Genomic DNA, 24,998 nt, shown 5'->3' on the forward strand with positions numbered 1-24,998 from the left:
AGGTGGGTTCTTTACCACTAGCGCCACCTGGGAAGCCCAAAAGTCTTTATTGAATTTGTTACAATATTGCCTCTGCATTATGTTTGGTTTTTTGATCACAAGGCTTGTGGGATCTCAGCTCCCTGACCAGGGATCGAACCCGCACCGCCTGAATCGGAAGGTCAAGTCTTAACCACTAAGGTGGATATAAATTCTTACTCCTCTTTCTTCACTGTGAAAACTCTATGGACAGTGAGAGGGCACTGGGAACAGAGGAAGCAAAAGACAAGCAGGCCCCACTTACCACCGCTTACCCTGCTTACGGTGCAGCACCCACCCTGCTGGAGTGTGGCCCCAGCCACCCACTCAGCTTTTGCTCCTCCTCCTGGCCTCAACTGCTCTGCTTGCATCTGCTGGGTGTGGCCCAGAGAGCAAGGGTCACAGATGCGACACCAGGCAAGTCCTCGGCCACTCAGGGCTGCTGTGCCCCCACATTTGTAACGCAGAGCTGACCCCTCCTCTCCAGCCTCCAAGAGCTGCCGTGAGAACTCAAGGGACCCTGTGCTTCTCCTCCGATGTCACCCAGGGAAGAGTGAGGCCTCATCCTCACCCTCAAGAGCAACTTCTAGAAAAAGGTGTCCCCTCCTGCCTCATCACCTCCTCTGCAGGTACCCCCTGCTGGCCCAGCCTCCTCCCACTGTCTTCTCCCTGACCTCAAAGGTGTGACCCCCACTCCATCCTTCCCCCATCTGAGCCTGTCTCTGGAGGCCCTTGGTCCCTCTTCCTCCTCTTCGTCTACCAGAGTGACGGTGTCCGTGTCTCTCTGCACTGCATCCTCTTCTTCGGGAAATACATTCCTTCCTCCAGCCTCTGTCATAGCTCTTGTTCAACCAAGTTCCAAAGCTCTTGTCTCAAACCACTGCCTCTGCCCAAATCAGCTCACACTCCAAACAGCTTCTTTTGAGGCCCACACCCAAGCTCAATTCTTAATGTTCCCCCTCCTAACCCTCCCCAAGTTTTCTTTTTTTTTTTTTCTTGGATAATGGCTTTTTTTTTTTTTAATTTTTATTTTTACTTTATTTTACTTTACAATACTGCCAAGTTTTCCTAATACAATCATAACTTGGTATCTGCAAGGGACACCTTTCAGGCCCCCACAGCCAACACTGAAACCCAAAGATACTCAAGTCCCTGACAGAGAGCGCTGCAGTGCATGTCATCTAAGGCATATCGGGCCCCCCACCCTCTGTATCCACAGGTGTGGAATCCTTGGATTCCACAACGGAGCGCTGACTGTAAAGCATTGTTACTTTAAACTGACCTTCTTAGAATCAACAGTCTGGCAGAAACGTGAACTGAACTTCTCAAAAAGCAGTGAAGGGACAGACAAAGAGGACAGATTTGTGGTTGCTAAGAGGAAGGGAAGGATTGGGAGGCTGGGATTAGCAGACCCAACCTAGTATATACAGGATGGATAAACACCAAGGTCCTACCGCACAGCACAGGGAATTCTCAGTATCTCGTGATAAAGCACAGAAAAGGACATGAAAAAGAAGTCGTTCTGCTGTACAGCAGAAATTAACACAACGTTATCAATCAACTGTACTTCGATAATTTTTGCTTTAAGTAGTGAAGGGAGACAGCAAGATCAGATGAAAAAAACATAGCACACAAGTCTCATCACTTGTATCCTGGCCTGAGTACACTGTCACCTAACTTCCTGAACTTCAGCGTCCTGGGATGCAAAGGAGGATCAGAATATACACTTTCAGAACTTTAAATAAACAGTCTTTGTGAGTTTAAGACGGTACCTGTTTAAATGGTGGCTCAGGCAGTAAAGAATCTGCCTGTAATGCAGGAGACCTGGGTTCGATCCCTGGGTTGGGAAGATCCCCTAGAGAAGGGAATGGCAAACCACTCCAGTATTCTTGCCTGGAGAATCCCATGGACAGAGGAGCCTGGTGGGCTACAGTCTATGGAGTTGCAGAGTCAGACACGACTGAGTGACTAACTCTTTCCCTTTCAACGTGTTTAAATAAAATATAATAGGAATATAGTTTTACATATTTGTAAAGTAATAAAATAATTAAAATTTCACTTTGACTCCAGAAGGTAAGAGGCCAAAGTCTCCTTCCCAGAAATGTGTGCCTGGACAGTCGAGCTCTCCCGGGCAGGGAACTGACACGCCTTGACTTATGTGGCAACTGTCTCGTGGCTTCCTGACACCTCGTCTCCCTTCCCATTCTGGCCGAGGCTGACCATTCAAGCCACAGGGGAAGTCAACAGGTCTCTTTGAAAACCTGGGGCAAGTAACAGATCCTGCCCACAGGAAAAATATGCAAGCCCACCTCCTGCAATAAATTCAGCCTATGATTTCAGGCCTCCTCTGGCCCAGATCATGAGCCTCTCTTATTCAGCCCTGCCCGGATCTCAGCCGCACCTGCACCCGGGGTGGGGGGGGAGGGGGCCGCCTGGCCGCACAGACATCTTCAGGGAGCCCCTCTTCCTTCTGCTGAGGCCCAGTCCATCCCAAGTGCCTCCAAAAGGTTTAAACGCCACGTGCACGGCTTACTTCCCTTTCCACTCTCTGGTAGGAAACACACCAGACTCTCATTTCTTTTTTCATTTTTGGCAGTTCCATGTGGCATGTTGGATCTTAGTCCCCCAACAGGGATTGAACCCGAGTCCCTTGCATTGGAAGCACCAAGCCTTAATCACCGGACCACCGGGAAGGTCCCTACTAGACTTTTGTTTCTAATCAAGGCCAATATGCTGCAAGGCCTGGTAAGTGGTGACCCAGTGAGCAGTGAACTTGACCCCTGACAAGCAGGCAGGTCACAGAGGAGTGATGTGTGAAAACCCTGGCTGGAAAAACGGTTACCTGCAGCCACAAAGAGAATTGCCTTAGGCGGTACTTACCGGTATTTGAGTAATTCTGGAGAATATTTTGACTTGGCTTTAAAAATCACCTGAAATGACAAAACAAAAACAAAAATATACAGCAAGTTGGGGCCACAATATACTTGTACTGACAAACTAACGTCATTGCTTGGAAATTCTCTTTCCCTTCATGCCCAGGTCACTGTCTCTGTCTCTAAAACTGAAATGTCTACTTTGTAATAAAGTTCGTGAACCTAAACATTTTCTAGGTTGTACCTAAATTTTTTAAAAAATTGTAATTAATTTATTTTTATTGAAGGACAATTGCTCTACAGTACTGTGTTGGTCTCTGCCAAACATCACCAACAGTCGCCCATGGGTGTACTTATGTCCCCTCAACTTGAAACTACCCCCCGCTGCCCTCCCCATCCCACCCCTCTAGGTTGTTACAGAGCCCAGGTTTGAGTTCCCTGAGTCATACAGCACTTGTGATGCATGTGGGATCCTAGTTCCCCTACCAGGGAATCTGTGCCCTCTGCAGTGGAAGCATGGAGTCTTAACCACTGGATCACCAGACAAGTCCTCAAGTCAGTCCAGTCGCTCAGTCGTGTCCAATTCTGGGACCCCATGGAGTGCGGCACACCAGGCTTCCCTGTCCATCACCAACTCCTGGAGCTTGCTCAAACTCACGTCCATCAAGTCGGTGATGCCGTCCAGCCATCTCATCCTCTGTCTTCCCCTTCTCCTCCTGCCTTCAATCTTTCCCAGCACCAGGGTCTTTTCCAATGAGTCAGCTCTTCGCATCAGGTGGCCCAAGTACTGGAGTTTCAGCTTCAGCATCAGTCCCTCCAAAGAATATTCAGGGCTGATTTCCTTTAGGATTGACTGGTTGGATCTCCTTGCTGTCCAAGGGACTCTCAAGAATCTTTCCCAACACCACAGTTCAAAAGCATCAATTCTTTGGCACTCAGCTTTCTTTATAGTCCAACTCTCACATCCATACATGACCACTGGAAAAACCACAGCTTTGACTAGACAGACCTTTGTCAGCAAGTAATGTGTCTGCTTTTTAATATGCTTCCAAGCAGCAAGCATCTTTTAATTTCGTGACTGTCATCACCATCTGCAGTAATTTTGGAGCCCAAGAAAATAAAGTCTGTCACTGTTTCTATTGTTTCCCCATCTATTTGCCATGAAGTGATGGGACCGAATGCCAAGGTCTTAGTTTTTTTAATCTTGCACTGTTAAGAAAGTTCTAGGCCCCACAACAGATTTCCCAACCTGGGGATCTGGCAAAGGGACTAAGATCCCCCAGGGAAGTCCTTAAGCTGTGCCTAAATTTTAATTTTAATTTAATTTAAATTTTAAAAGCAAAAGTATTTAAAAATGGTTAAACAGCTTTAAAAAAAAATTATTATTGGTCTACCACTACCTAGTACTATCTCTTATTTTAAGATTTCATTTGAGCTTATACTTCCCCCAGAGATAAACAACTCACTCTCACACTTTATCAGGATTTTCACTGGTACCAAAAGAATGTGGTTTGAATATATGTGTCCATCAACTCAGGCCTTAAACTTGGCAGCCCACTGGACTATAGGAGTGTCAAACTCAATCGTTATCTACGGATGAAACATTGCTTGTGGGAATTTCTCCAGATTTTCACAACCTGCACAATTGTTAATGTGCTCTACCCAGGGGGCAGAAGCTGGCCTGGGAGAGCCTGTGCCAGGCGAGGAAGTGAAGGGAAGACAGAATGCAGGTGTCAGCCCAGGCTCCAGCCCCACCAGACACATGACTCTTCCCACAGCGTGTGTGAGGGAGCCTGAGGGGGTCACCAGTCGGAGTCCGGCTGGGGGTGAGGAGGGGCAGCAGGACACCTGCTCATACATTTGCTCTCCTGACCCCTGATGTTTAGGGGGATGAGGGCAGAACAGAGAGAAGGAAAGGAGGGGCATGGGAAAGTGAGGGTATTTGTTCAGAGATGCTCGTGCTGTGGACAGAGGGTACCAGATGGCCTGCCTCCAGGCACCCCCTCTCCAAAGAGCTCCTAACACAGGCCCTGGCCCCCACCTTGCCTCGTGCTGGCCCTGAGGGCTGCCGTGACCCTCTGGGAACTCACTGGCCCCGCCCTCCTGACCCCGCCCCATCTCACTAATCTGCTGGCACTATGTGCCCTCCCCGATCCTCAGTCGTGGGGCCCCTGGTACTTCCCTAGAGATTTGCTCAGTGCCTCCACTTCCAAGCACCTGTCTAAAGGGGAGAAATCATGCCTGAGTGGTAAGAAGCGAAGGACAAGGGAAGTGAGGGCATGGTCCTGGCAACAGGGGAGGAGGGGACAGGCAGCTCTAGGGTGCAGTGGTGGGGTTGGGGGGGTGGTCACAGGGCTTTGATACTGTCATCCTGTCTGAGGAGCAAGCAGTGAGAATCAGTTTGCTAGAGGGGTATGTGAATGTAATCTAGGGGAAGCCTTCAGTGGATCCAAATGCCTGGAGGTGTGTCTGGGGGTGCGGCCAGATGTCACAAGGGGCAGCAAGCCTCCAGGTGACTCTAGGGGCCAATTCCCATAACCCATGTGCAATAGAAGCAGCCAATCCCCTTGGAATCTTTTTAGAGACACTCTTCTGAGGACCATCAGTAGGAATTCTCCAACTTACATGCGTACAGGAATTGCCCAGGAAACTTGCTAAAGACGCACATCCCAGGGCCCCACCTTCAGGGATGCCAAGCCAGTGGGCCTGGACTGGGGCCCAGTGCCCATCTCGAGTAATTCAGATTTGCCTAGCCCAAGGACTGTGTGTGTGTGTTCATTCGCTCAGTCGTGTCCTACTCTTTGCGACCCCATGGACTATAGCCTACCAGGTTCCTCTGACCATGGAATTTTCAAGGTAAGAATACTGGAGTGGGTTGCCATTTCCTTCTCCAGAGGATCTTCCCAACCCAGGGATGGAAACTGAGTCTCCTGCCTGCATTGGCAGGTAGATTGTTTACCACAGTGCCTCCTGGAAAGCCCAGCCCAAGGACTACCTCTTAGGAAATATTAAAGAGATTAAATTGCCTAATATTCTTTTCTCTGGAAGAAGCACAAGCTGGAATCAAGATTGCCAGGAGAAATATCAATCACGTCAGATATGCAGATGACACCACCCTTATGGCAGAAAGTGAAGAGGAACTAAAAAGCCTCTTGATGAAAGTGAAAGAGGAGAGCGAAAAAGTTGGCTTAAAGCTCAACATTCAGAAAACGAAGATCATGGCATCTGCTCCCATCACTTCATGGGAAATAGATGGGGAAACAGTGGAAACAGTGTCAGACTTTATTTTGGGGGGCTCCAAAATCACTGCAGATGGTGGCTGCAGCCATGAAGTTAAAAGACGCTTGCTTCTTGGAAGGAAAGTTATGACCCACCTAGACAGCATATTCAAAAGCAGAGATATTACTTTGCCAACAAAGGTCCGTCTAGTCAAGGGTATGGTTTTTCCAGTAGTCATGTATGGATGTGAGAGTTGGACTGTGAAGAAAGTTGAGTGCAGAAGAACTGATGCTTTTGAACTGTGGTGCTGGAGAAGACTCTTGAGAGTCCCCTGGACTGCAAGGAGATCCAACCAGTCCATTCTGAAGGAGATCAGTCCTAGGTGTTCTCTGGAAGAAATGATGCTAAAGCTGAAACTCCAGTACTTTGGCCACCTCATGCGAAGAGTTGCCTCATTGGAAAAGACCCTGATGCTGGGAGGGATTGGGGGCAGAAGAAGGGGACAACAGAGAATGAGATGGCTGTATGGCATCACCGACTTGGTGGACGTGAGTTTGAGTGAACTCCGGGAGTTGGTGATGGATAGGGAGGCCTGGTGTGCTGCAATTCATGGGGTCGCAAAGAATTGGACACAACTGAGTGACTGAACTGAACTGAACTGAATATTCTTTTCTTACTTTTAAAGGTAGCCAAATATCAAAAAAGTTTTTTGTGGTTTTTTAATTGGTGAACCACCTACAGTTTATTGCTTAGAATGCCCTCTCCCCATCTGGCCAGCAGAAATCCTATGCATCTTTATTTTTTTGCTGCACGACATGTGGGATCTTAGCTCCCCAACCAAAGATCGAACCGAGCCCCCTGCAGTGGAAGCACAGAGTCTTAACCACTGGCCCACCAGGGAAGTCCTTCACCCAATATTCTTAAACAGCTTTGCGATCATTCATTTCAAACACTGAAATAGGTGATCACAGTAAGTTAGGTGACAGCAGGAGTGCAGGTAGGGGTGCCAAGCACAGAGATCAGGAGACGCTCCGAGTCCTTGGGCAGGACCCCCTCCCCAAGTCTCAATCTTACACTAACGCGCCGCCAATCGAGAACTCTCATCGGCAGAATCCACATCTGGGGGAGAAGGGACTGCAGATATTCCCATAGACTTTCCAATAAGCAAATCCACACCTCACTTTTTGAAACACATTTCAGATTGTCACAGGAGAGCATTCCAGACTTACAGAAGAATCATTCTGTTTCTGACATGAGTTTTGTCTCTGTCCTAGATTGTTTTGGGAAGGAGGTAGGAAGTAGGAGTTCACGTTGTAAATTAAGTGCCCGGTGATAACACAAAGAGGTGACGTGAGTACACCGCCCTTACGTCAAACAGGCCCCTAGCTCAGCTTTCTCTGACAAGCTCCCATGGGACTTTAGGCAACTCACATCACCTCTGGTATTTCTCTTCAGTCCATAAAGAGAAATGTTATAAAAACAACCTCTCTTAGGAATAAGGCATAGATTAGTGACTCCAAAGTTCTGTTACAAAATAAAATCCTGACCCATGCAACATATAACAATGTTCTCAGAAAAACGCTACTAGTACTTGTACGTAGTACATAGTACTTGAGGATTTTGCTTTTAAATAATCAAAAGAATTCTTCACAGATATCAGAGTGAGGAGATGAAACTATAGCATTTTTAAACCTCTTTAAAAATTGAAGTATATCTAATTTACAAATTTCCTGTTAGTTTCAGGTGTACAGCAAAGTGATTCAGTTACACACACACACATGTCACTGTCTAGGTTTGTCATAGCTTTTCTTCCAAGGAGCAAGAATCTTTTAATTTCATGGCTGCAGTCACCATACACACACACACACACACACACACACATATATATAGAGTCTTTTCCAGATTCTTTTCCATTACAGGTATCACAAGATTGTGAACACAGTTCCCTGTGCTCTATAGTAGGTCTTTACTATTTACCTATTTTATACATAGCAGTTGTATCTGTTAATCCCTGTTAACGCCTAATTTATCCCCATCTCTTCAGTAACCATAAATTTGCTTTCTATGCCTATGAGTCTATTCTGTCTTATAAATAAGTGAAATTATCTTTTTTTTTTAGATTCCACATATAAGTGATGTCATATGATATTGATTGAAAGTACAGTATTTTTTTAAAGTGTTTGAACTTATCAAGGAAATACACAAATAATATTTTAACACTTTGTGGGGGCTTACTCGGTGGCAGGTAACTCAGCTGACTCTCATACCAGGGCCATCGCTGGGCTCCTGAGAACCACCCACAGGTCTATGCTATGGACTCAGCTCTGTGCAAAGTGCTGTCATGGATCAAAGAAAAATTTGAACCCTTCTGCCTTCAACAGGGTTATGGTCCTACTGGCAAGGCAAGACCAGGACAGGGCAAAGGACAAGAGAAGATGTAACCCAGAGAGGCTGTGGACTCAGGTGGTCAGAGCACAGGAGGCTGATCTGCAGGTCAGAGGCTCAGCCTTGTGGTGGGCACATCGCTTCATACTGCTCATCTCACAGAGACGGCTCTTGGCACAGGGGCACATGTGTGGATCAGAGTCAACTCACGGCCCATCAGGTGCCCAGCTCACTGCCACCACTTGGCCAGAACTGGGTCTTGGAGGCAAAAGCAGCTAAGTCCTCCCAACTGAAAGCATAGCCCACCTGCACACCATCCTCCTCTATAAACAAAACAAAAGCCATTTGTCTACTTCCCACAGCTGGATGGGGCATGAACTAAAAGAGAGTCAGGCATGGGAGGACAGCCTGACCCGAGAGGCTCCTTCCTGGAACACAGTAAAGGTCAGGGTTCCCAGCCATGACCATCAGATATCTGGGCCAGGACTCAAACTTTATAAACCATTACATGCTTTGCCCCCACAATTTTCCTTTTAAGAAATGACTCTGAGGCTGGGCGTCTCACGGTGCACTCACAGAACTGGGAAATCACAAGAGTGACTAAGAAAACAGGTCATATTAGGAAACAAATTTAGAACCTGCTAGGCTACCCTGCTTTTCCCTGCAGGAATTCCCAGAGCCTTTAAAAGGCTTTGCTCTACACTGTCAGTCTTCAAGGGAAATGCACCGTATGCAGCAATTTTTCAAAGCTATCTGGCCACTGAAGGTGTTCCTAGTGAGTGTTCCAGGAAACAGAGTTTGGGAAACACTGCCTTTAAGGCACTAATCATGGATGGAATGTTCACTGCAGCCTTCATCATCATCATCACTATCGCCACAACAAACAGGAAACAATGATAACTTTAAATCACACTCAGCCTTCAACCCCATGGACACAGGCACCAATCAACCAAGGCACCGAGCACAAGGGGTCCCCCAGGTCAAGCATTCTACCCCAAAGGGGACCCAGAGCCCCACCTCGTAAAAAGATGGGGGGACCCCACAAAACTCATACCCTCTTAAAATCCACATCCCTGGCCAAAGGAGAAAAGTCATTATTACCAGGTAAGGGCACAATCTGATACTCAATATTAATAAACTGTTTGACACTCTTGAATTTAAAAGCAAGGGCGACAGACAATGACCTCAAAATAAAAGCCTCCACCATGATTTGTCACAGCTCTGTGCAGTCTGCAATTTGTGGCAATTACTGTTGACTCCTGAACAACAAAGGAATTAGGAGCACCCACCGTCCACACTGGTGGCTCAGAGGTTAAAGCGTCTGCCTGGAATGAGGGAGACCCGGGTTTCCCTGGGTTGGGAAGATCCCCTGGAGAAGGAAATGGCAACCCACTCCAGTACTCTGGCCTGGAGAATCCCATGGAGGCAGGAGCCTGGTAGGCTACAGTCCATGGGGTCGCAAAGAGTCAGACACGACTGAGCGACTTCACTTCACTTCACTGTCCACACAGGTGAAAATCTGAGTAGAATTCATCATGGGTCCTCAGTGCAAAGACAGCTTCTACGTATCTATGGATTCTATGGTGTAGTTCTATAGTATCTACTGCAGAAAAAAACCGACATCAAAGTGGACCCGTGCTGTTTAAGAAGCAAATGTTTATATCTTGGGACTTGCCTGGCGGTCCTGTGATGAAGACCATGCATTTCCATTGCAGGGGGCATGGGTTTGATCCCTGGTCAGGGAACTAAGATCTCTCATGCTGTGTAGCACAGCTAAAAAATTAATTATTAAAAACTTTAATTAAAAAATGTTTATGTCTTGAATTCAACTGGGCCTTTTCAAGCTGTACTTAAAAATTTTAAAACTGCCCTGTCCTTCAAGTTAACCCTTAAACCTAAGTTCCTTAAAGCTGTATTTAAATTCCTGGCATTTCAAACTCACATAGTATATATTTAACTTTTGCCCTCACTAAATAAAGTACATAAATGTCTGGACCAAGTTTTTTTTAAAAAAAAAAAAACCAAACTCTCCTACTCATCCCTCCCCGCTTCCTGTCTATGCTCCAGGGAACTTCATTAAAGATTGATTAGTACCCAGAAGTAGAGCTAACCCTCCTGGGCTGACTCCAGCTCTCTTATCAGGCTGTCCATCTCCTAGAGTCTGTGCTGGCTCCTGCTGACCTCAGCAGGAACTGGCTAGGAAGGGGACGGGGTTCGAGGGAGGGGGCAGACAAGGATGAACTATTCCTCCATATTTTACAGCTACTGCTACTGACAAGGTAAGCTCAGGCTCCTCCCTGTAAAGCCAGACCCACCAAATTGGAGGGGGATGACAGGGACCATCAGAAGGGCTGGGGGACAAGTGAGACCAGATAAAAATTCCAATTCTCCCCACACTCAGATTGGTGGTATTTGTGGTAGATCAACTGACACTGAGCACCAAATCTGAGATTAACAATTAAGAAAAGACGGAAAGACTGGTCCCTGACCTCGGCAAACTCACAACCAGAGACAGACATGGTGTGAGGAGCTACGAGGAGATGTGAGAAGATGTGAGGAAGCGTGAGGTGATGTGAGGAAACCTGATGAAATGTGAGGAGGTGAGAGGAGACATGAGAAGTTGTAAGGAGATTTAAGGAGGTGAGAGGAGACCTGAAGAGGTATAAGGATGTGTGAGGACATGGGAAGAGGTAGGAGGAGATGTGTGGAGGTGTGAGGTGATGCGAGGGGCTGTGAGGAGACATAAGAGGTGTGAGGAGACGTGAAGAGGTGTGAGGAGATATACGGAGGTGGAGGGTGTGAGGTGATGTGAGGTGGTGTGAGAGACATGAAGAGGTCTGAAGAGGTGTGTGGAGGTGTGGGGTGTGAGGTGGTGTGAGCAGACATGAGGAGGTGTGAGGAGGTATGAAGAGATACGGAGGTGTGGGGTGTGAGATGATGTGAGGCGGTGTGAGAGACATGAAGAGGTCTGAAGAGGTGTGTGGAGGTGTGGGGTGTGAGGTGGTGTGAGCAGACATGAGGAGGTGTGAGGAGGTATGAAGAGATACGGAGGTGTGGGGTGTGAGATGATGTGAGGCGGTGTGAGAGACATGAAGAGGTGTGAGGTGTGTGGAGGTGTGTGGAGGTGTGGGGTGTGAGGTGGTGTGAGCAGACATGAGGAGGTGTGAGGAGGTATGAAGAGACACGTGGAGGTGTGGGGTGTGAGATGATGTGAGGCAGTGTGAGAGACATGAAGAGGTGTGAGGAGGTATGAAGAGATACGTGGAGGTGTGGGGTGTGAGATGATGTGAGGTGGTGTGAGAGACATGAGGAGGTATGAGGAGATGTGAAGACGTATATGGAGATATATGGAGGTGTGGGGTATGAGATGACGTGCGGTGGTATGAAGAGACATGAGGAGGTGTGAGGAGACACGAGGAGGTGTGAGGAGATGTGTGGAAATGTGGGGTGTGAGATGATGTGAGGTAGTGTGAGGAGACATGAAGAGGTGTGAGGAGGTGTGAGAAAGTATGAGATGTGAGGTGGTATGAGGAGACATGAAGAGGTATAGGAGACATGAAAAAGTATGAGAAGTGTGGAGGTGTGAGGTGGTGTGAGGAGATGTGTGGAGGTGTGAGGAGATGTGAGGAGGTGTAAAATATGAGGAAATGAGATTATGGGGAGATGAGGCTATCTGAGGGGAACCTGGACTCCCTGGGAAGGGTCAGGGCGGCAGCAGGCTAGGCTGGGATGCAAGTCCAGGAGAGGAAGGAGGTGGCAACCTGAAGTCAGTTAAGGCAGGTGCATGTCCCTGGTAAGAGATCACAGAAGGTTTCAGTTGAATCAACACAATCACAAATCGGAGCTGGGCTTCAAGGTCGGGGGTGGGGGTGCGAGGGGACCAGAGTCAAAGGGCTGGCTAGCGGTTCAGAGAGAAGTTTGTGAAAACAGAGGTGGGTGTTTATATGGAAATCAAAGACAAAATGTAGTCTAGGGGATGCCTGGGTCTGGGGGCTTGGGGAGATATGGGGTGACTGCTAAGGGTTCCAGGATTTCTTCTGAGGGTGACAAAAAATGTTCTGAACTTTTATGAAACAAAACAGACTCAAAGACATAGAGGAGAGACTTGTGGTTGCCAAGGGGGAGGGGGTGGGAGGGATGGACTGGGAGTTTGGGGTTAGCAGGTACAGACTATTACATTTAGAATGGATAAACGAGGTTGTACTGTATAGACAGGGAACTACATTCGACATCCTGGAATAAACCATAATGGAAATGAATGCAAAAGAGTGTATGTATGTTTGTGTGTGTGTGTATATATATGTATATGAGTGTGTGGGTATGTATAACTGAATCACTTTGTTATACAGCAGAAATCAACACAACTTTGTAAATCAACAATACTTCAACTTTTTAAAAATGTTCTGAAACTGATGGTGGTGATGGCTATACAAGTCTGTGAACACTGAACTTTAAATGGGGAACTGTATAGAGTCTGAATTTGTCTCAATCAACATAAAGTAGCAGAAAGGCAGGAAAGGAGCAGGTTGGGGAGGGGCGGGGAACAGCACATGGGTGGGCAAATGGGGAGAAGGAAACCCAGGTGTAGGACCATCAGGGTGTTGGATGCAGCCCAGAAGAGGGACAGGATAACTGCAGAGAGCTGGGCTTGGCTCTGGCGGACGAGAATGCGCCTGGAGGAGGAAGTGGGGATTGCTGGACGGAAGGAGGCAAGAGGAAGTGGGAGCGGGGAGTCTATTCTAGAGCACCATCTACTCTTTAAAAATGTCTTTGTGAAATGAAAGAGAGATTATTCAAGGGAACTAGGACCAGGTTTAAGATCAGCAGCATGGGCCCTGCGATTACAGAGCAGAGGGAGGGAGGGATGCAGAAGACAGAGAGGAGCTGAGCAGCAGTTTCCCTGGAAACTCCCATCCTGTGGTGGGAATAATGCATCTTCCTCTCACAGAGGCCTGTTGGTCTCAGCATCATTTCCATGGCCTTTAAAAGTCCTACCTAGAACAGATGCCCACGACAGGAAAGTCAAGTGACATTCTGAAGATTTAATTCAGGTTTGGGGAAGCAGAACTATCACCCCCAAGTTGGCCTGAAGGAGGCTGGGGGAGGGGAGAGCCCACCTCGGTTCCCAGCTCGCCCCTCCCCACTTTCCTCACTCCCCCACCAGCCCCTCACCCAGATGCAGGCTCTGTGCCCTCTCCCCACTTTCCTCACTCCCCCACCAGCCCCTCACCCAGATGCAGGCTCTGTGCCCTCTCCCCACTTTCCTCACTCCCCCACCAGCCCCTCACCCAGATGCAGGCTCTGTGCCCTCTCCCCACTTTCCTCACTCCCCCACCAGCCCCTCACCCAGATGCAGGCTCTGTGCCCTCTTGGCAACCTCAGGCCCTTCCTGTCACCTCTCAGATGACGCAGGAGGGCCCAGAGAGCCGCCGCCTATGACGTACTCTCTTGACAGAGGCACAAAGGTTCCAGAAGCGCGGCTGCCCTGGGCCTCCCTCCCCTCATAAATTACAGCCCCTGTCTGCCCCACTGATTCTATTCCCAGCCCTTGAAGTCCTGCCTGGCTGCCTCTTCCTCCTACCAACCCCAGCTGGCCTTTGCTGCTTCACAGTCATTTCTCCTCCAGTCATACTGGCTGTTTCTGGCAGAAAGGTCTGTGGCTCTTTCCTGTGGGGATGACAGCGTCCCTTGTGCATTAAGTGAAACTAAACAAAAGTAACCTCTTCTGTCCCCAGAGGCAGCGGCCGTGACAGCTCAATGAAGCACTGTGCCTCCAGACCTGTGCTTGATTCACAATTTCTCTAGGCAGCCATTTTGCTTTACAAATTCCAGCCCCCGCCCCCCTCCCCAAGGCCTGACCCATGTCAACAGTTTCCATTTTGGTGCCGCCACCTCCTGAAGGGCTGTCCCCTCAGGAGCAAACGGGCAGGTGGACGCTTTGCAACCTTCCCACCCTGAACAGGCTCCAGATCCCAGGCCCAGGCTGGACACTTGGTCCTGCATCTGTGATCCTGCCGGGGGGCTGAGGCCCCTGGAGACTCTCAGAGCAACTGAGAGGGTCTGCAACCCTGCCTGCACCAAACACAGACCCATGTCTAAACCAATCTCTGCCACCTCCATACTATTTTTAAGTGTATGTATGAAAATTCATTTGAAAATGTTACACACTTATGGTAGGTTTAAACTTTACCATAAACCATGTCACCTACACAAAGAAATAACCTAACCAACACTCTTGACCCCACCATGAAGTTCAGTTCCTTTGACACTGCTCTGCTTGTTCCAGGGCATTTTCTCTCTCTTTTTTTTTTTTAAGATTTTATTTTGATGTAGACCATTTTTTAAGTCTTTATTGAATTTGTTACAATACTGCTTCTGTTTTATGTTTTTTGGTTTTTTTGGCCACAAGGCATGTGGGATCTTGGCTCCCCAACCAGGGATTGAACCCACACCCCCTACATTGGAAGCTGAAGTCTTAACCACTGGGTTTCCAGAGAAGTCCTGAATTTTATCTCTAATTAAAAAAGAAAAAACACCATTGAAGCCCCCAGCATCTCTCTCCTTGGTTCTGATTCCTCAGAACAGAGAGAATGTCCACCTCACCCTGGTGTTCTGAGAGCCAGCAGGCTTCTACTTTTTAAGAGGATAAATAATACATAGTCCGATCTTGCATGGCGTCTCACTTTTAATCAATGCTTTCCATCCCCTTCTACAACTTGTCTGCTCACCTGTCATGAGGAGTTTGCAATATATCGATGCTGAAATACGTGGCTCTGGTTCACATGTTCTCACTAAGGGCGGTAGCCCACTGTCTGTAGGTCACAGATGTGTGTCCATTTCAGCACAGAGACATTTAAGAATTGTTAAGAGTGTGGGAATTCCCTGGTAACTCCAGCGGTTAGGACTCAGCTCAGAGACAGGGCCCAGGTTTGATCCCTGGTCAGGGAACTAAGATCCTGCAACCCATGCAGGATATATTTAGATATACATAAAACTTAAAAGGGGCTTCCCTGGTGGCTCAGACGGTAAGGAATCCACCTTCGACATGGGAGACCCAGGTTTGACCCCCGGGGTCAGGAAGATACCCTGGAGAAGGAAATGGCAGCCCACTCCAGTATCCTTGCCTGGAAAATTCCATGGACAGAGGACCCTGACGACTATAGTCCACAGGGTCACCATGACAAAGAGTCAGATATGCCTAAGTGACTAAGAACACACACACCAAAAAAAAAAAAAAAAACCTTTAAAAAAGTGTGGACTCTGGAGCTGGTTTCCCTGGGCTTGAATCCTGGCTCTACCAGTGATCAGCTGTGTGACTTTAGAAAAGTTACCAAACCTCTCTGTGCTTCAAGAACCTCATCTGTAAACTGAAACTAATAATAGTGCCCATCTCATATGTTTCTCTGAGGATGAGGTGAATTCACACAGAGCACTCACCTATCAGACACCTTCTCAGTGTTTACGTGTGTGGCCTCTGCTGATCTGATTATTATTAGTCCCGGCATTTGCTCTCAAACCACAACTCTAAGTGCACAACTACCAAATTATGATCATAAATGCTCTCCTGACCATAAAAGGCACTTTCATACTCAAAACGGCTAGGAACCACTGACACATTCACCATGTGTGCTCGTGATCCCTCTGCGCTGCCCACTTCCTGATATATTGGGGAAATTATGCAAAGCCTGAGGCCCCGGGCTCCCTGGCTGACAGTCATTAGTCTGTGTTTCCACATGCTGAGCATCCTCATTCACCAGAGCAGGGTGGCTCGACCTGCATTTTGTTCATTTCTGGAGTCTGCTGAATCCAAATGCAGATGTCTCCCTTTCTGTGCTGCTGCTGCTGCGTCGCTTCAGTCGTGTCCGACTCTAGCAATCCCTTAAGAAGAGCAAGACGGGTCCAGCATTTCAGGTCTCCTCTTTGAGACCGCAAAGGCAGGGGTGACGTCTCTACGTCAGCAGACACTGGCCATGTGTTTAAAGCCACAGGATATATGAAATAGACAACCACCAAAGACCTATGACATAGCACAGGGAACTCTACCCAGTACTCTGTAAAAACCTCAATGGGAAAAGAACTTGAAAAAGAATAGATATACGTAAAATGGAATCAGTTTGCTGTATACCTGAAACACATTTTTCAATTAATTAATTTTAATTGGAGAGTAACTACTTTGCAATATTGTGACGGTTTTGCCATACATCAACATGAACCAGCCACAGGTATACCTGTGCCCCCTCCCCATGTCTGAACACCCCTCCCACCTCCCTCCCCACCCTATCCCTCTGAGTTTTTCCAGAGCACAGGTTTTGAGTGCTTCATGCATCGAACTTGCCCTGGTTATCTATTTTACATATAGTAATGCACATGTTTCAATGCTATTCGCTCAAATCATCCCACCCTCTCCTCCTCCCACTGAGTCCAAAAGTCTGTCCTTTATGTCTGTGTTTCCTTCGCTGCCCATCATGCAGGACTGTCGGTACCGTCTTTCTGAATTCTATGTATGTATGTTAATATACAGCATTTGTCTTTCTCTTTCTGACTTACTTCACTCTGGATAATGGCATCAGGTTCCTCCACCTCATTAGAACTGACTCAAATGCATTCCTTTTCATAGCTGAGTAATATTATCACCCTGCTTATTTAACTTCTATGCAGAGTACATCATGAGAAACGCTGGGCTGGAAGAAGCACAAGCTGGAATCAAGATTGCCGGGAGAAACATCAATAACCTCAGATATGCAGATGACACCACCCTTATGGCAGAAAGTGAAGAGGAACTAAACAGCATCTTGATGAAAGTGAAAGAGGAGAGTGAAACAGTTGGCTTAAAGCTCAACATTCAGAAAACGAAGATCATGGCATCCTGTCCCATCACTTACTTCATGGCAAACAGATGGAGAAACAGTGGAAACAGTGTCAGACTTTATTTTGGGGGGCTCCAAAATCACTGCATATGGTGACTGCAGCCATGAAATTAAAAGATGCTTGCTCCTTGGAAGGAAAGTTATGACCAACCTAGACAGCATATTCAAAAGCAGAGACATTACTGTGCCAACAAAGGCCCATCTAGTCAAGGCTATGGTTTTTCCAGCGGTCATGTATGGATGTGAGAGTTGGACTGTGAAGAAAGCTGAGCACCGAAGAATTGATGCTTATGAACTGTGGTGCTGGAGAAGACTCTTGAGAGTCCCTTGGCCTGCAATGAGATCCAATCAGTCCATTCCAAAGGAGATCAGTCCTGGGTGTTCTTTGGAAGGACTGATGCTGAAGTTGAAACTCCAGTACTTTGGCTACCTCATGCGAAGAGTTGACTCACTGGAAAAGACTCTGATGCTGGGAGGGATTGGGGGCAGGAGAAGAGGACGACAGAGGATGAGATGGCTGGATGGCATCACTGACTCGATGGACGTGAGTTTGGGTGAACTCCGGGAGTTGGTGATGGACAGGGAGGCTTGGCGTGCTGCAATTCATGGGGTCGCAAAGAGTTGGACACGACTGAGCGACTGAACTGAACTAAACTGAACTGAATATTCCATTGCATATATGTACCACAACTTCCTTATCCATTCATCTGCCAATGGACATCTAGGTTGCTTCCATGTCTTAACTATTATAAATAGTGTACATTGGGGTACATGTATCCTTTTCAATTCTAATTTTCTTGGGGTGTGTGCCCAGTGTTGGGATTGCTGGGTCACATGGCAGATCTAGTCCCAGTTTTTTGAGGAATCTCCACACTCTTCTTCATAGTGGCTGTACCAGTTTGCATTCCTATCAACAGCTAAAATAGCATTGTAAATCAATAAAAATTTGAAAAAAAAATTTTAAAACCATGGAACCCCATGATAGAAAAAGGAGTATGCTGTCCACATCAGGTCATTCTGGGTGCAGGAGCCAAGGCATGCTGTGTCCCCGCCTGGCTGGGTGTCACAGGCCCCCAGGGAGGTGACTGGCTCCCAAGGTCAGGTCTTCACCCTGTCACCTCCTGCCTTTGAACTTGGCAAGTGCAGGGTTCAAGGAGCAAGTCCTGCTCACTGCTCAGTCTCACACTGACTCTTGAGACACAGAGGCCCCCTTAGGTGAGCTGCTTTCATATGCGAGGGGCTTCTCAGGTGACTCAGTGGTAAAGAACTCACCTGCCAATACAGAGATAGGGGTTTGATCTCTGGGTCAGGAAGATCCCCTGGAGGAGGAAATGGCAACCCACTCCAGTATTCTTCCTGAAGAATCCTGTGGACAGAGGAGCCTGGAGGGCTACAGTCCATGGGGTCACAGACAGTCGGACATGACTGAGAATGCACGTTTCACATGTGATCTCGGGATCAACAATGACTCTCTTCTCTGAGCTTCAGTAAAGCCCAGAACTCCCTGGAAGCATCCTCAGCCTTCACCTGCCCTCTTGAGAGCTTTCCTGCCCAGTCCTGTCCTGTCCAGCTGAGCCAGCAGCTGACAGCCCTCCTCAGGTTCATGCACGTTTGCATCCTACCCCCACAGCCAGCCTGGGAGCCCCAAGAGACAGGAGCTCAGCCTCATACCTACCCCCCACTCCTCTCAGGGCCCCCTCATAAATGAAGGGATGAGGTCTCAGTGGAGAAGGGCGTCTCCACCTGCCCCCTCCCTTTCTGAAAGTGCCTCTCCTCCTCTAGTTCCCAGTGGTTCAGCCAAGCTCCTCTCTCCTCCAGCCCTGCCCCAGGGGCTCACCAGAGCCTCCCTGTCCCCATCTACTGAACCGCGGCTCCATCTACCAGCATCTACCCAGGCTGCCCTGCAAGCTCTTGGCTCCACAGTGGCCAAGTTAGGCCCGCAGGCACCACCCACAAGGGCTGGCGACCATCTGAAGGCCTTGGAGAGTACACTCATCCAAACACGCTCAGAGTCACTTAACACAGCACCAAACTTGCCTTCAGTTGCCCTGCTTTTCCCAGTGGCCTCTCTCACCACGCGAACATCTGCGTCCAGGTGTGAGGCTGGCCAGACTGCCATGAACTTGCCATTTTTGTTGTTGGCTGCACTCGGCTTACTGCATCTTAGTTCCCCAACCAGGGACTGAACCTGGGCTCTCGGCAGTGAGAGCATTGAGTCCTAACTGCTGGACTTCCAGGAATTCCCTGAACCTGCTTTTCTTCTCGTCCCTGATAAACTCTCTTTACCTTCCCGGGCCTCAGTGCTTCTCATAAGATAAGGGGGTCAGAACTAGAGTTCCTCACAGTGACTTCTGCTTTTCAAACTGTGACGCAAAATTCTCAAGAGGGCAGCCCCACAGGGACTGGCAGTCTTGCTTCAATTGGAGATGGGCCCAAACTGTTGCGAAAGAGGGAAGGGACGTGGAGCCAGCCACCCCTAGGGCTTCCCCAGGTCCCCTCACTGGTGTGGGTGGAGATGGAACAAGGCCCATGAGCCTTCCTGGCACACATCTCCCTCCCTGGGCTCATGAATGGGAAGGGCTGTGGCCACACAAGGTACCATCATGGTTATATGTTTCTGAATTGCTCCTGCCATCATCCCAGTTCACAGTTTACCAGCCAGGGCCCTACCCATAATTGTTCTAAATGTGCTTAAATAAGGTGACACGTTGCATGGCGGGATACATTTCTCCATCTGGGAAGCCTAGATGGGTTACCAGCCAGCCAGACCCCAAGGCTCTAGAAGGAAGGTTTTGGTGTGGCTACAGCAGCATCGTGCTGTCTCATCACTGGACCCTGATCCTCGAAGCAAATGATGTATAACTACAAAATAGGTTAACAGTGAAGAAGCCTCAGGTTTATTTTTTTCCTGCAGAAAATAACTTTCTGCCTCAGAAAGAAGGAGAATTCTCTTGTCCTTGCTGGGAGCAGGGTGGTATTTATTTTGAACTTTACATCCCCTGGAAATTCACAAGTTGAAATCCTAACCCCCAGGGTGATGGTGTTAGGAGGTGAGGGCTCTGAGCACTGAGGTCACGCGAGTGGAGCCTTCATAGGTGGTATTTGTACTCTTATCAAAAGGAACTCAAGGAGCCCTCTCTCTGCTCTCTACTATGTGAGGACACAATGGGAGGCTGGCCGTCCAGAGGCAGGAAGAGGCCCTTGCTAGAGCCTGACCCTGCTGACACCCCGTCCTTGGATGACTATCAGAAAGTCTACAAACAATAAATGCTGGAGAGAGGGTGGAGAAAAGGGAATGCCCCTACATTGCTGGTGGGAATGTAAATTGGTACAGCCACTACGGTGAACAGTATGGAGGTTCCTTAAACTAAAAACAGAGCTATCATATGACCCAGCAATCCCACTCCTGGGCATATATCTGGAAGGAAAAAAAAAAAAAACAATTCAAAAAGATATACACACCTCATCATCAAGACATGGAAGTAACCTAAATGTCCACTGACAAATGAATGGATAAAGAAGATGTGGTATGTACATACAATGGAGTACTGCTCAGTCATAAAAAAGAAGGAAATAAAGCCATTTGCAGCAACATGGATGGACCTAGAGATTATCATACTGTCAGATAAAGACAATATATGACATCACTTATATGTGGAATCTAAAGCAAAGAGTCGGACACAACTGAGCGACTGAACTGAACTGAACTGAAATAAAAGAGAGATACAAAAGAACTTATTTACAAAATGGAAACAGACGCACTGATTTAGAAAACAAACTCACGGTTATCAAAGGGGAAAGGCTGGGAGGAGAGAGATAAATTAGAGGAGTTTGGGATTAACGTATACATACCACTATATTTAAAACAGATAACTAACAAGGGCCTACTGTATAGCACAGGGAACGCTATTCAATACTCTGTAATGACTTAAATGGGAAAAGAACTTGAAAAAGAATAGATACATGTATAAGTATAACTGAAACACTTTGCTGTAGATCTGAAACATGACATTGTAAATCAGCTATATTCAAATATAAAACAAAAATTAAAAAAGAAAGCAATGGATTTATCATAAAGAAAGAAAGAAAAAGAAAAGAAATATCTGGTGTTGAAGCTGCCCCAGTCTGCAGTGTTCCGTTGTAGGAGCCAAACAGACTTAGACAGGGTCAGAGGATGCTCCAATATCCTGCCCAGAGAACGGCCAGTGGGACCCCCTCCAAGAGAAGGAATGTGGTGACAGAAATTGCTCATGGGAGCAGACACAGGTCTGCAGCTAGACTGCCCCCAACTCACTGTGGGATGCCAGGCAGGGGCACCTACAGCAACGACCAGGGCGGAGGGGAACAAACTCACATCCCATCAGAAGCAATGAAGGGGAGCTTCTCGGTGGTCCAGTGGTTAAGACTCTGTGCTTCCAATGCAGTGGGGTGTGGGTTCAAACCCTGCTTGGGGAACTAACATCCCACATGCCATGTGGGATGGCCCCAAAAATCTGAAAATAAAAATTAAAAAAAGAAGCAAGGATGGGAACTGAGAACATCACAACCCAAGTAGGGACGACTCAAGAGGAAGCAACGAGTGCCACCAACCCTGGGAAGAGCAGTGTATTGTGGGAGGGGTGGCACCACTCACAGGGGCCCCACGGGTCGGGGCCAGCCCTCCCACCTTTGCATCCCTCGTGGTGGCCTAGATCCCAGGAAGCTGCCGTGAACAAAGGAGGGTGAAAGGATTTGACTCACACTAACAGTTGCAATGAGAAACGCTGGGCTGGAAGAAGCACAAGCTGGAATCAAGATTGCCGGGAGAAACATCAATAACCTCAGATATGCAGATGATTCCACCCTTATGGCAGAAAGCGAAGAGGAACTAAAGAGCCTCTTGATGAAAGTGAAAGAGGAGAGTGAAAAAGTTGGCTTAAAGCTCAACATTCAGAAAACAAAGATCACGGCATCTGGTCCCATCACTTCATGGGAAATAGATGGGGAAACAGAAACAGTGTCAGACTTTACCTTTTTGGGCTCCAAAATCACTGCAGATGGTGACTGCAGCCATGAAATTAAAAGACGCTTACTCCTTGGAAGGAAAGTTATGACCAACCTAGACAGCATGTTGAAAAGCAGAGACATTACTTTGCCAACAAAGATCCGTCAAGGCTATGGTTTTCCAGTGGTCACGTATGGATGTGAGAGTTGGACTGTGAATAAAGCTGAGCGCCGAAGAATTGATGCTTTTGAAGTGTGGTGTTGGAGAAGACTCTTGAGAGTCCCTTGGACTGCAAAGAGATCCAACCAGTCCATTCTGAAGGAGATCAGCCCTGGGATTTCTCTGGAGGGAATGATGCTGAAGCTGAAACTCCAGTACTTTGGCCACCTCATGCAAAGAGTTGACTCATTGGAAAAGACTCTGATGTTGGGAGGGATTGGGGGCTGGAGGAGAGGGGGACGACAGAGGATGAGATGGCTGGATGGCATCACTGACTCGATGGACGTGAGTCTGAGTGAACTCCGGGAGTTGGTGATGGACAGGGAGGCCTGGCGTGCTGCAATTCATGGGGTCGCAAAGAGTCGGACATGACTGAGCAACTGAACTGAACTGAACAGTAGCAAGGGGCTTCCCCAGTGCCAATGCAGGAAATCCCGCAGGTTTGATCCCCAGGTTGGGAAGATCCCTTGGAGAAGGACATGGCAACCCACTCCAGTATTGCTGTCTGGGAAACCCCATGGGGAGAGAAGCCTGGCAGGCTACAGTCCATGAGGTTGCAGAAGAGTCAGACACGACTTAGCGACTAAGCAATGACAACAAATAGCAAAGCCACCTGTTCTTTGTCAAGTGTGTGTCCTGCAGGCAGAATTACAGAGATGATGGAGTGAATTAAGGCCCCAACCTTCCATCGGAAACTTCTCACTCATGGTGTCACCACCATAAGGATTGTCACTAAGTCACAGGGGCCGCTGGCACCACAGCGACAGACTTGACGTGGTCTGTTCTCCCCACTCAAGGTCAAGGTCCCTGGAGGCAGGAACTACATGTGACCCTACCCAGTCTGCACAGCCTGCAGGGAATAACAGGCCTCAGAAGAATGTGTTAAGTGTCCCTCCAAGGATGAGCACATAAGTGAACTGTGGAAGATGCTTACGGTGGCATACCATCCAGCCTTAAGAAAGAAGGAGCCAGGACATGGACGAACCCTGAAAACATCATGCTAAGTGAGAGGAGCCAGACACAAAAGGCCACTTAGTGTATGATCCCTCTGATATGAAGTATCCAGAACAGGGGGCCTCCCAGGTGGCACTAGAGGTAAAGAACCTGCCTGCCAACGCAGGAGACATAAGAGATTCAGGTTTGACCCCTAATTCAGGAAGATCCCCTGGAGGAGGGCATGGCAACCCACTCCAGTATTCTTGCCTGGAGACTTCCATGGATGGAGGAGCCTGGCAGACTACAGTCCACGGGGTCGCAAAGAGTCGAACACGACTGAAGCGACTTAGCATGCACGCACGCACGCATGCACATCCAGAGCAGACGGGTGTTTGCCAGGGGCTGGGGTGAGCGGGGAAAGTGGACTGACTGCTGAATGAGCATGGAGGGTGTTTCTGGAGTGACGAAAACGTTCTGGAACTGAACCGCAGCGGCTATTGCATAAAAATGTCAATGCACTAAAGGCCACACTAAGTCGTACATATTAAAATGGTTAATTTTACGGCATGTGAATGTCACCCCAATTTTAAGAACACACTTGTCGAGTGAATGAAATGAATCTCCAAATTCATGTCCACACACTGTGTGACTCAGGATCGGGGTTCAGGGGCCAGCCAGGCTCCCATTCAGCCCACGTGCCTCTGCTCCTGGTCACACATCACCCACGGACTGTCACAACACCTGATGGGCAGCACGACCTCTCGCATCTCTTAGGTCTGGGTAGCAGGGGGAGGGTATATGAGGCAGGGTGCAGGCCAGAGAGCTGATTTCAGCCCTTGCAGACATTTACCCTGTGTTTTACACACTATGTAGCCTGGCTGGTGGGTGTGTCATTAAAAGGCGGGGACCGGAGGACATCATAAGACATCCAGCCCAAGGCCCCTCACCTGTGTTTCCCCAGGCTCTGCAGGCGGGGAGAGGACCCCGTGGGTGGCATGCGGCTCTGTCTGTGTCTGTCTTCCCCTACAGTCTGGGGCCCCTCGGGGCACAAATCCAGCTGTCTCTGACCCTGGACACCTGCGCACAGGTGACTGATGTGTTCGCTGAGTAAATGACACTGTAACCAGGAGACGAGAAGCCACAGCCTGTTATAGCTTGTTTCCAAAGTGCCCGAAGGACCTGCCCCCAAAACAGCAAGGTGACACACACTGGACTTGTCCAAAGTTTCTCCCAAGAACTGAGTCCAGCCTGCAATCTGTTATCCTATGGCCTACGAGCTTAGAACAGCTTTTTTTTTTTTTTAACCTTTTTAAAGAGATGTCTAAAAAGAACAAAAAAAATTACGCAACAGAGATCATGTGTAGCTACAAGGCCTAAAATATTGATGTGGACACCATCACGACTTGCTTTCCTGTGCTTTCCACACCCAAGTTTAAGGAAACGAGCCACTAAAACCACAGGGTCATCTGTTGTCCTCAGAGGTTAACAGACTCTAAA

At 48.1% G+C, this 24,998-nt stretch overlaps 1 protein-coding gene across 1 annotated transcript in view; it reads right to left on the reverse strand.

Annotated features, from left to right (window-relative positions):
• Positions 1-24,998, reverse strand: part of GPR137B (G protein-coupled receptor 137B) — a 59,092-nt gene that overhangs the window by 27,823 nt on the left and 6,271 nt on the right. The window contains exon 2 of the mRNA XM_005699018.3: positions 2,899-2,948. Within this exon, the coding sequence (XP_005699075.2) occupies positions 2,899-2,948 (50 nt within the window). The remainder of the gene's footprint in view (positions 1-2,898; positions 2,949-24,998) is intronic.

Source organism: Capra hircus, chromosome 28 (assembly GCF_001704415.2).
Source record: "Capra hircus breed San Clemente chromosome 28, ASM170441v1, whole genome shotgun sequence".
Lineage (NCBI taxonomy): Eukaryota > Metazoa > Chordata > Mammalia > Artiodactyla > Bovidae > Capra > Capra hircus.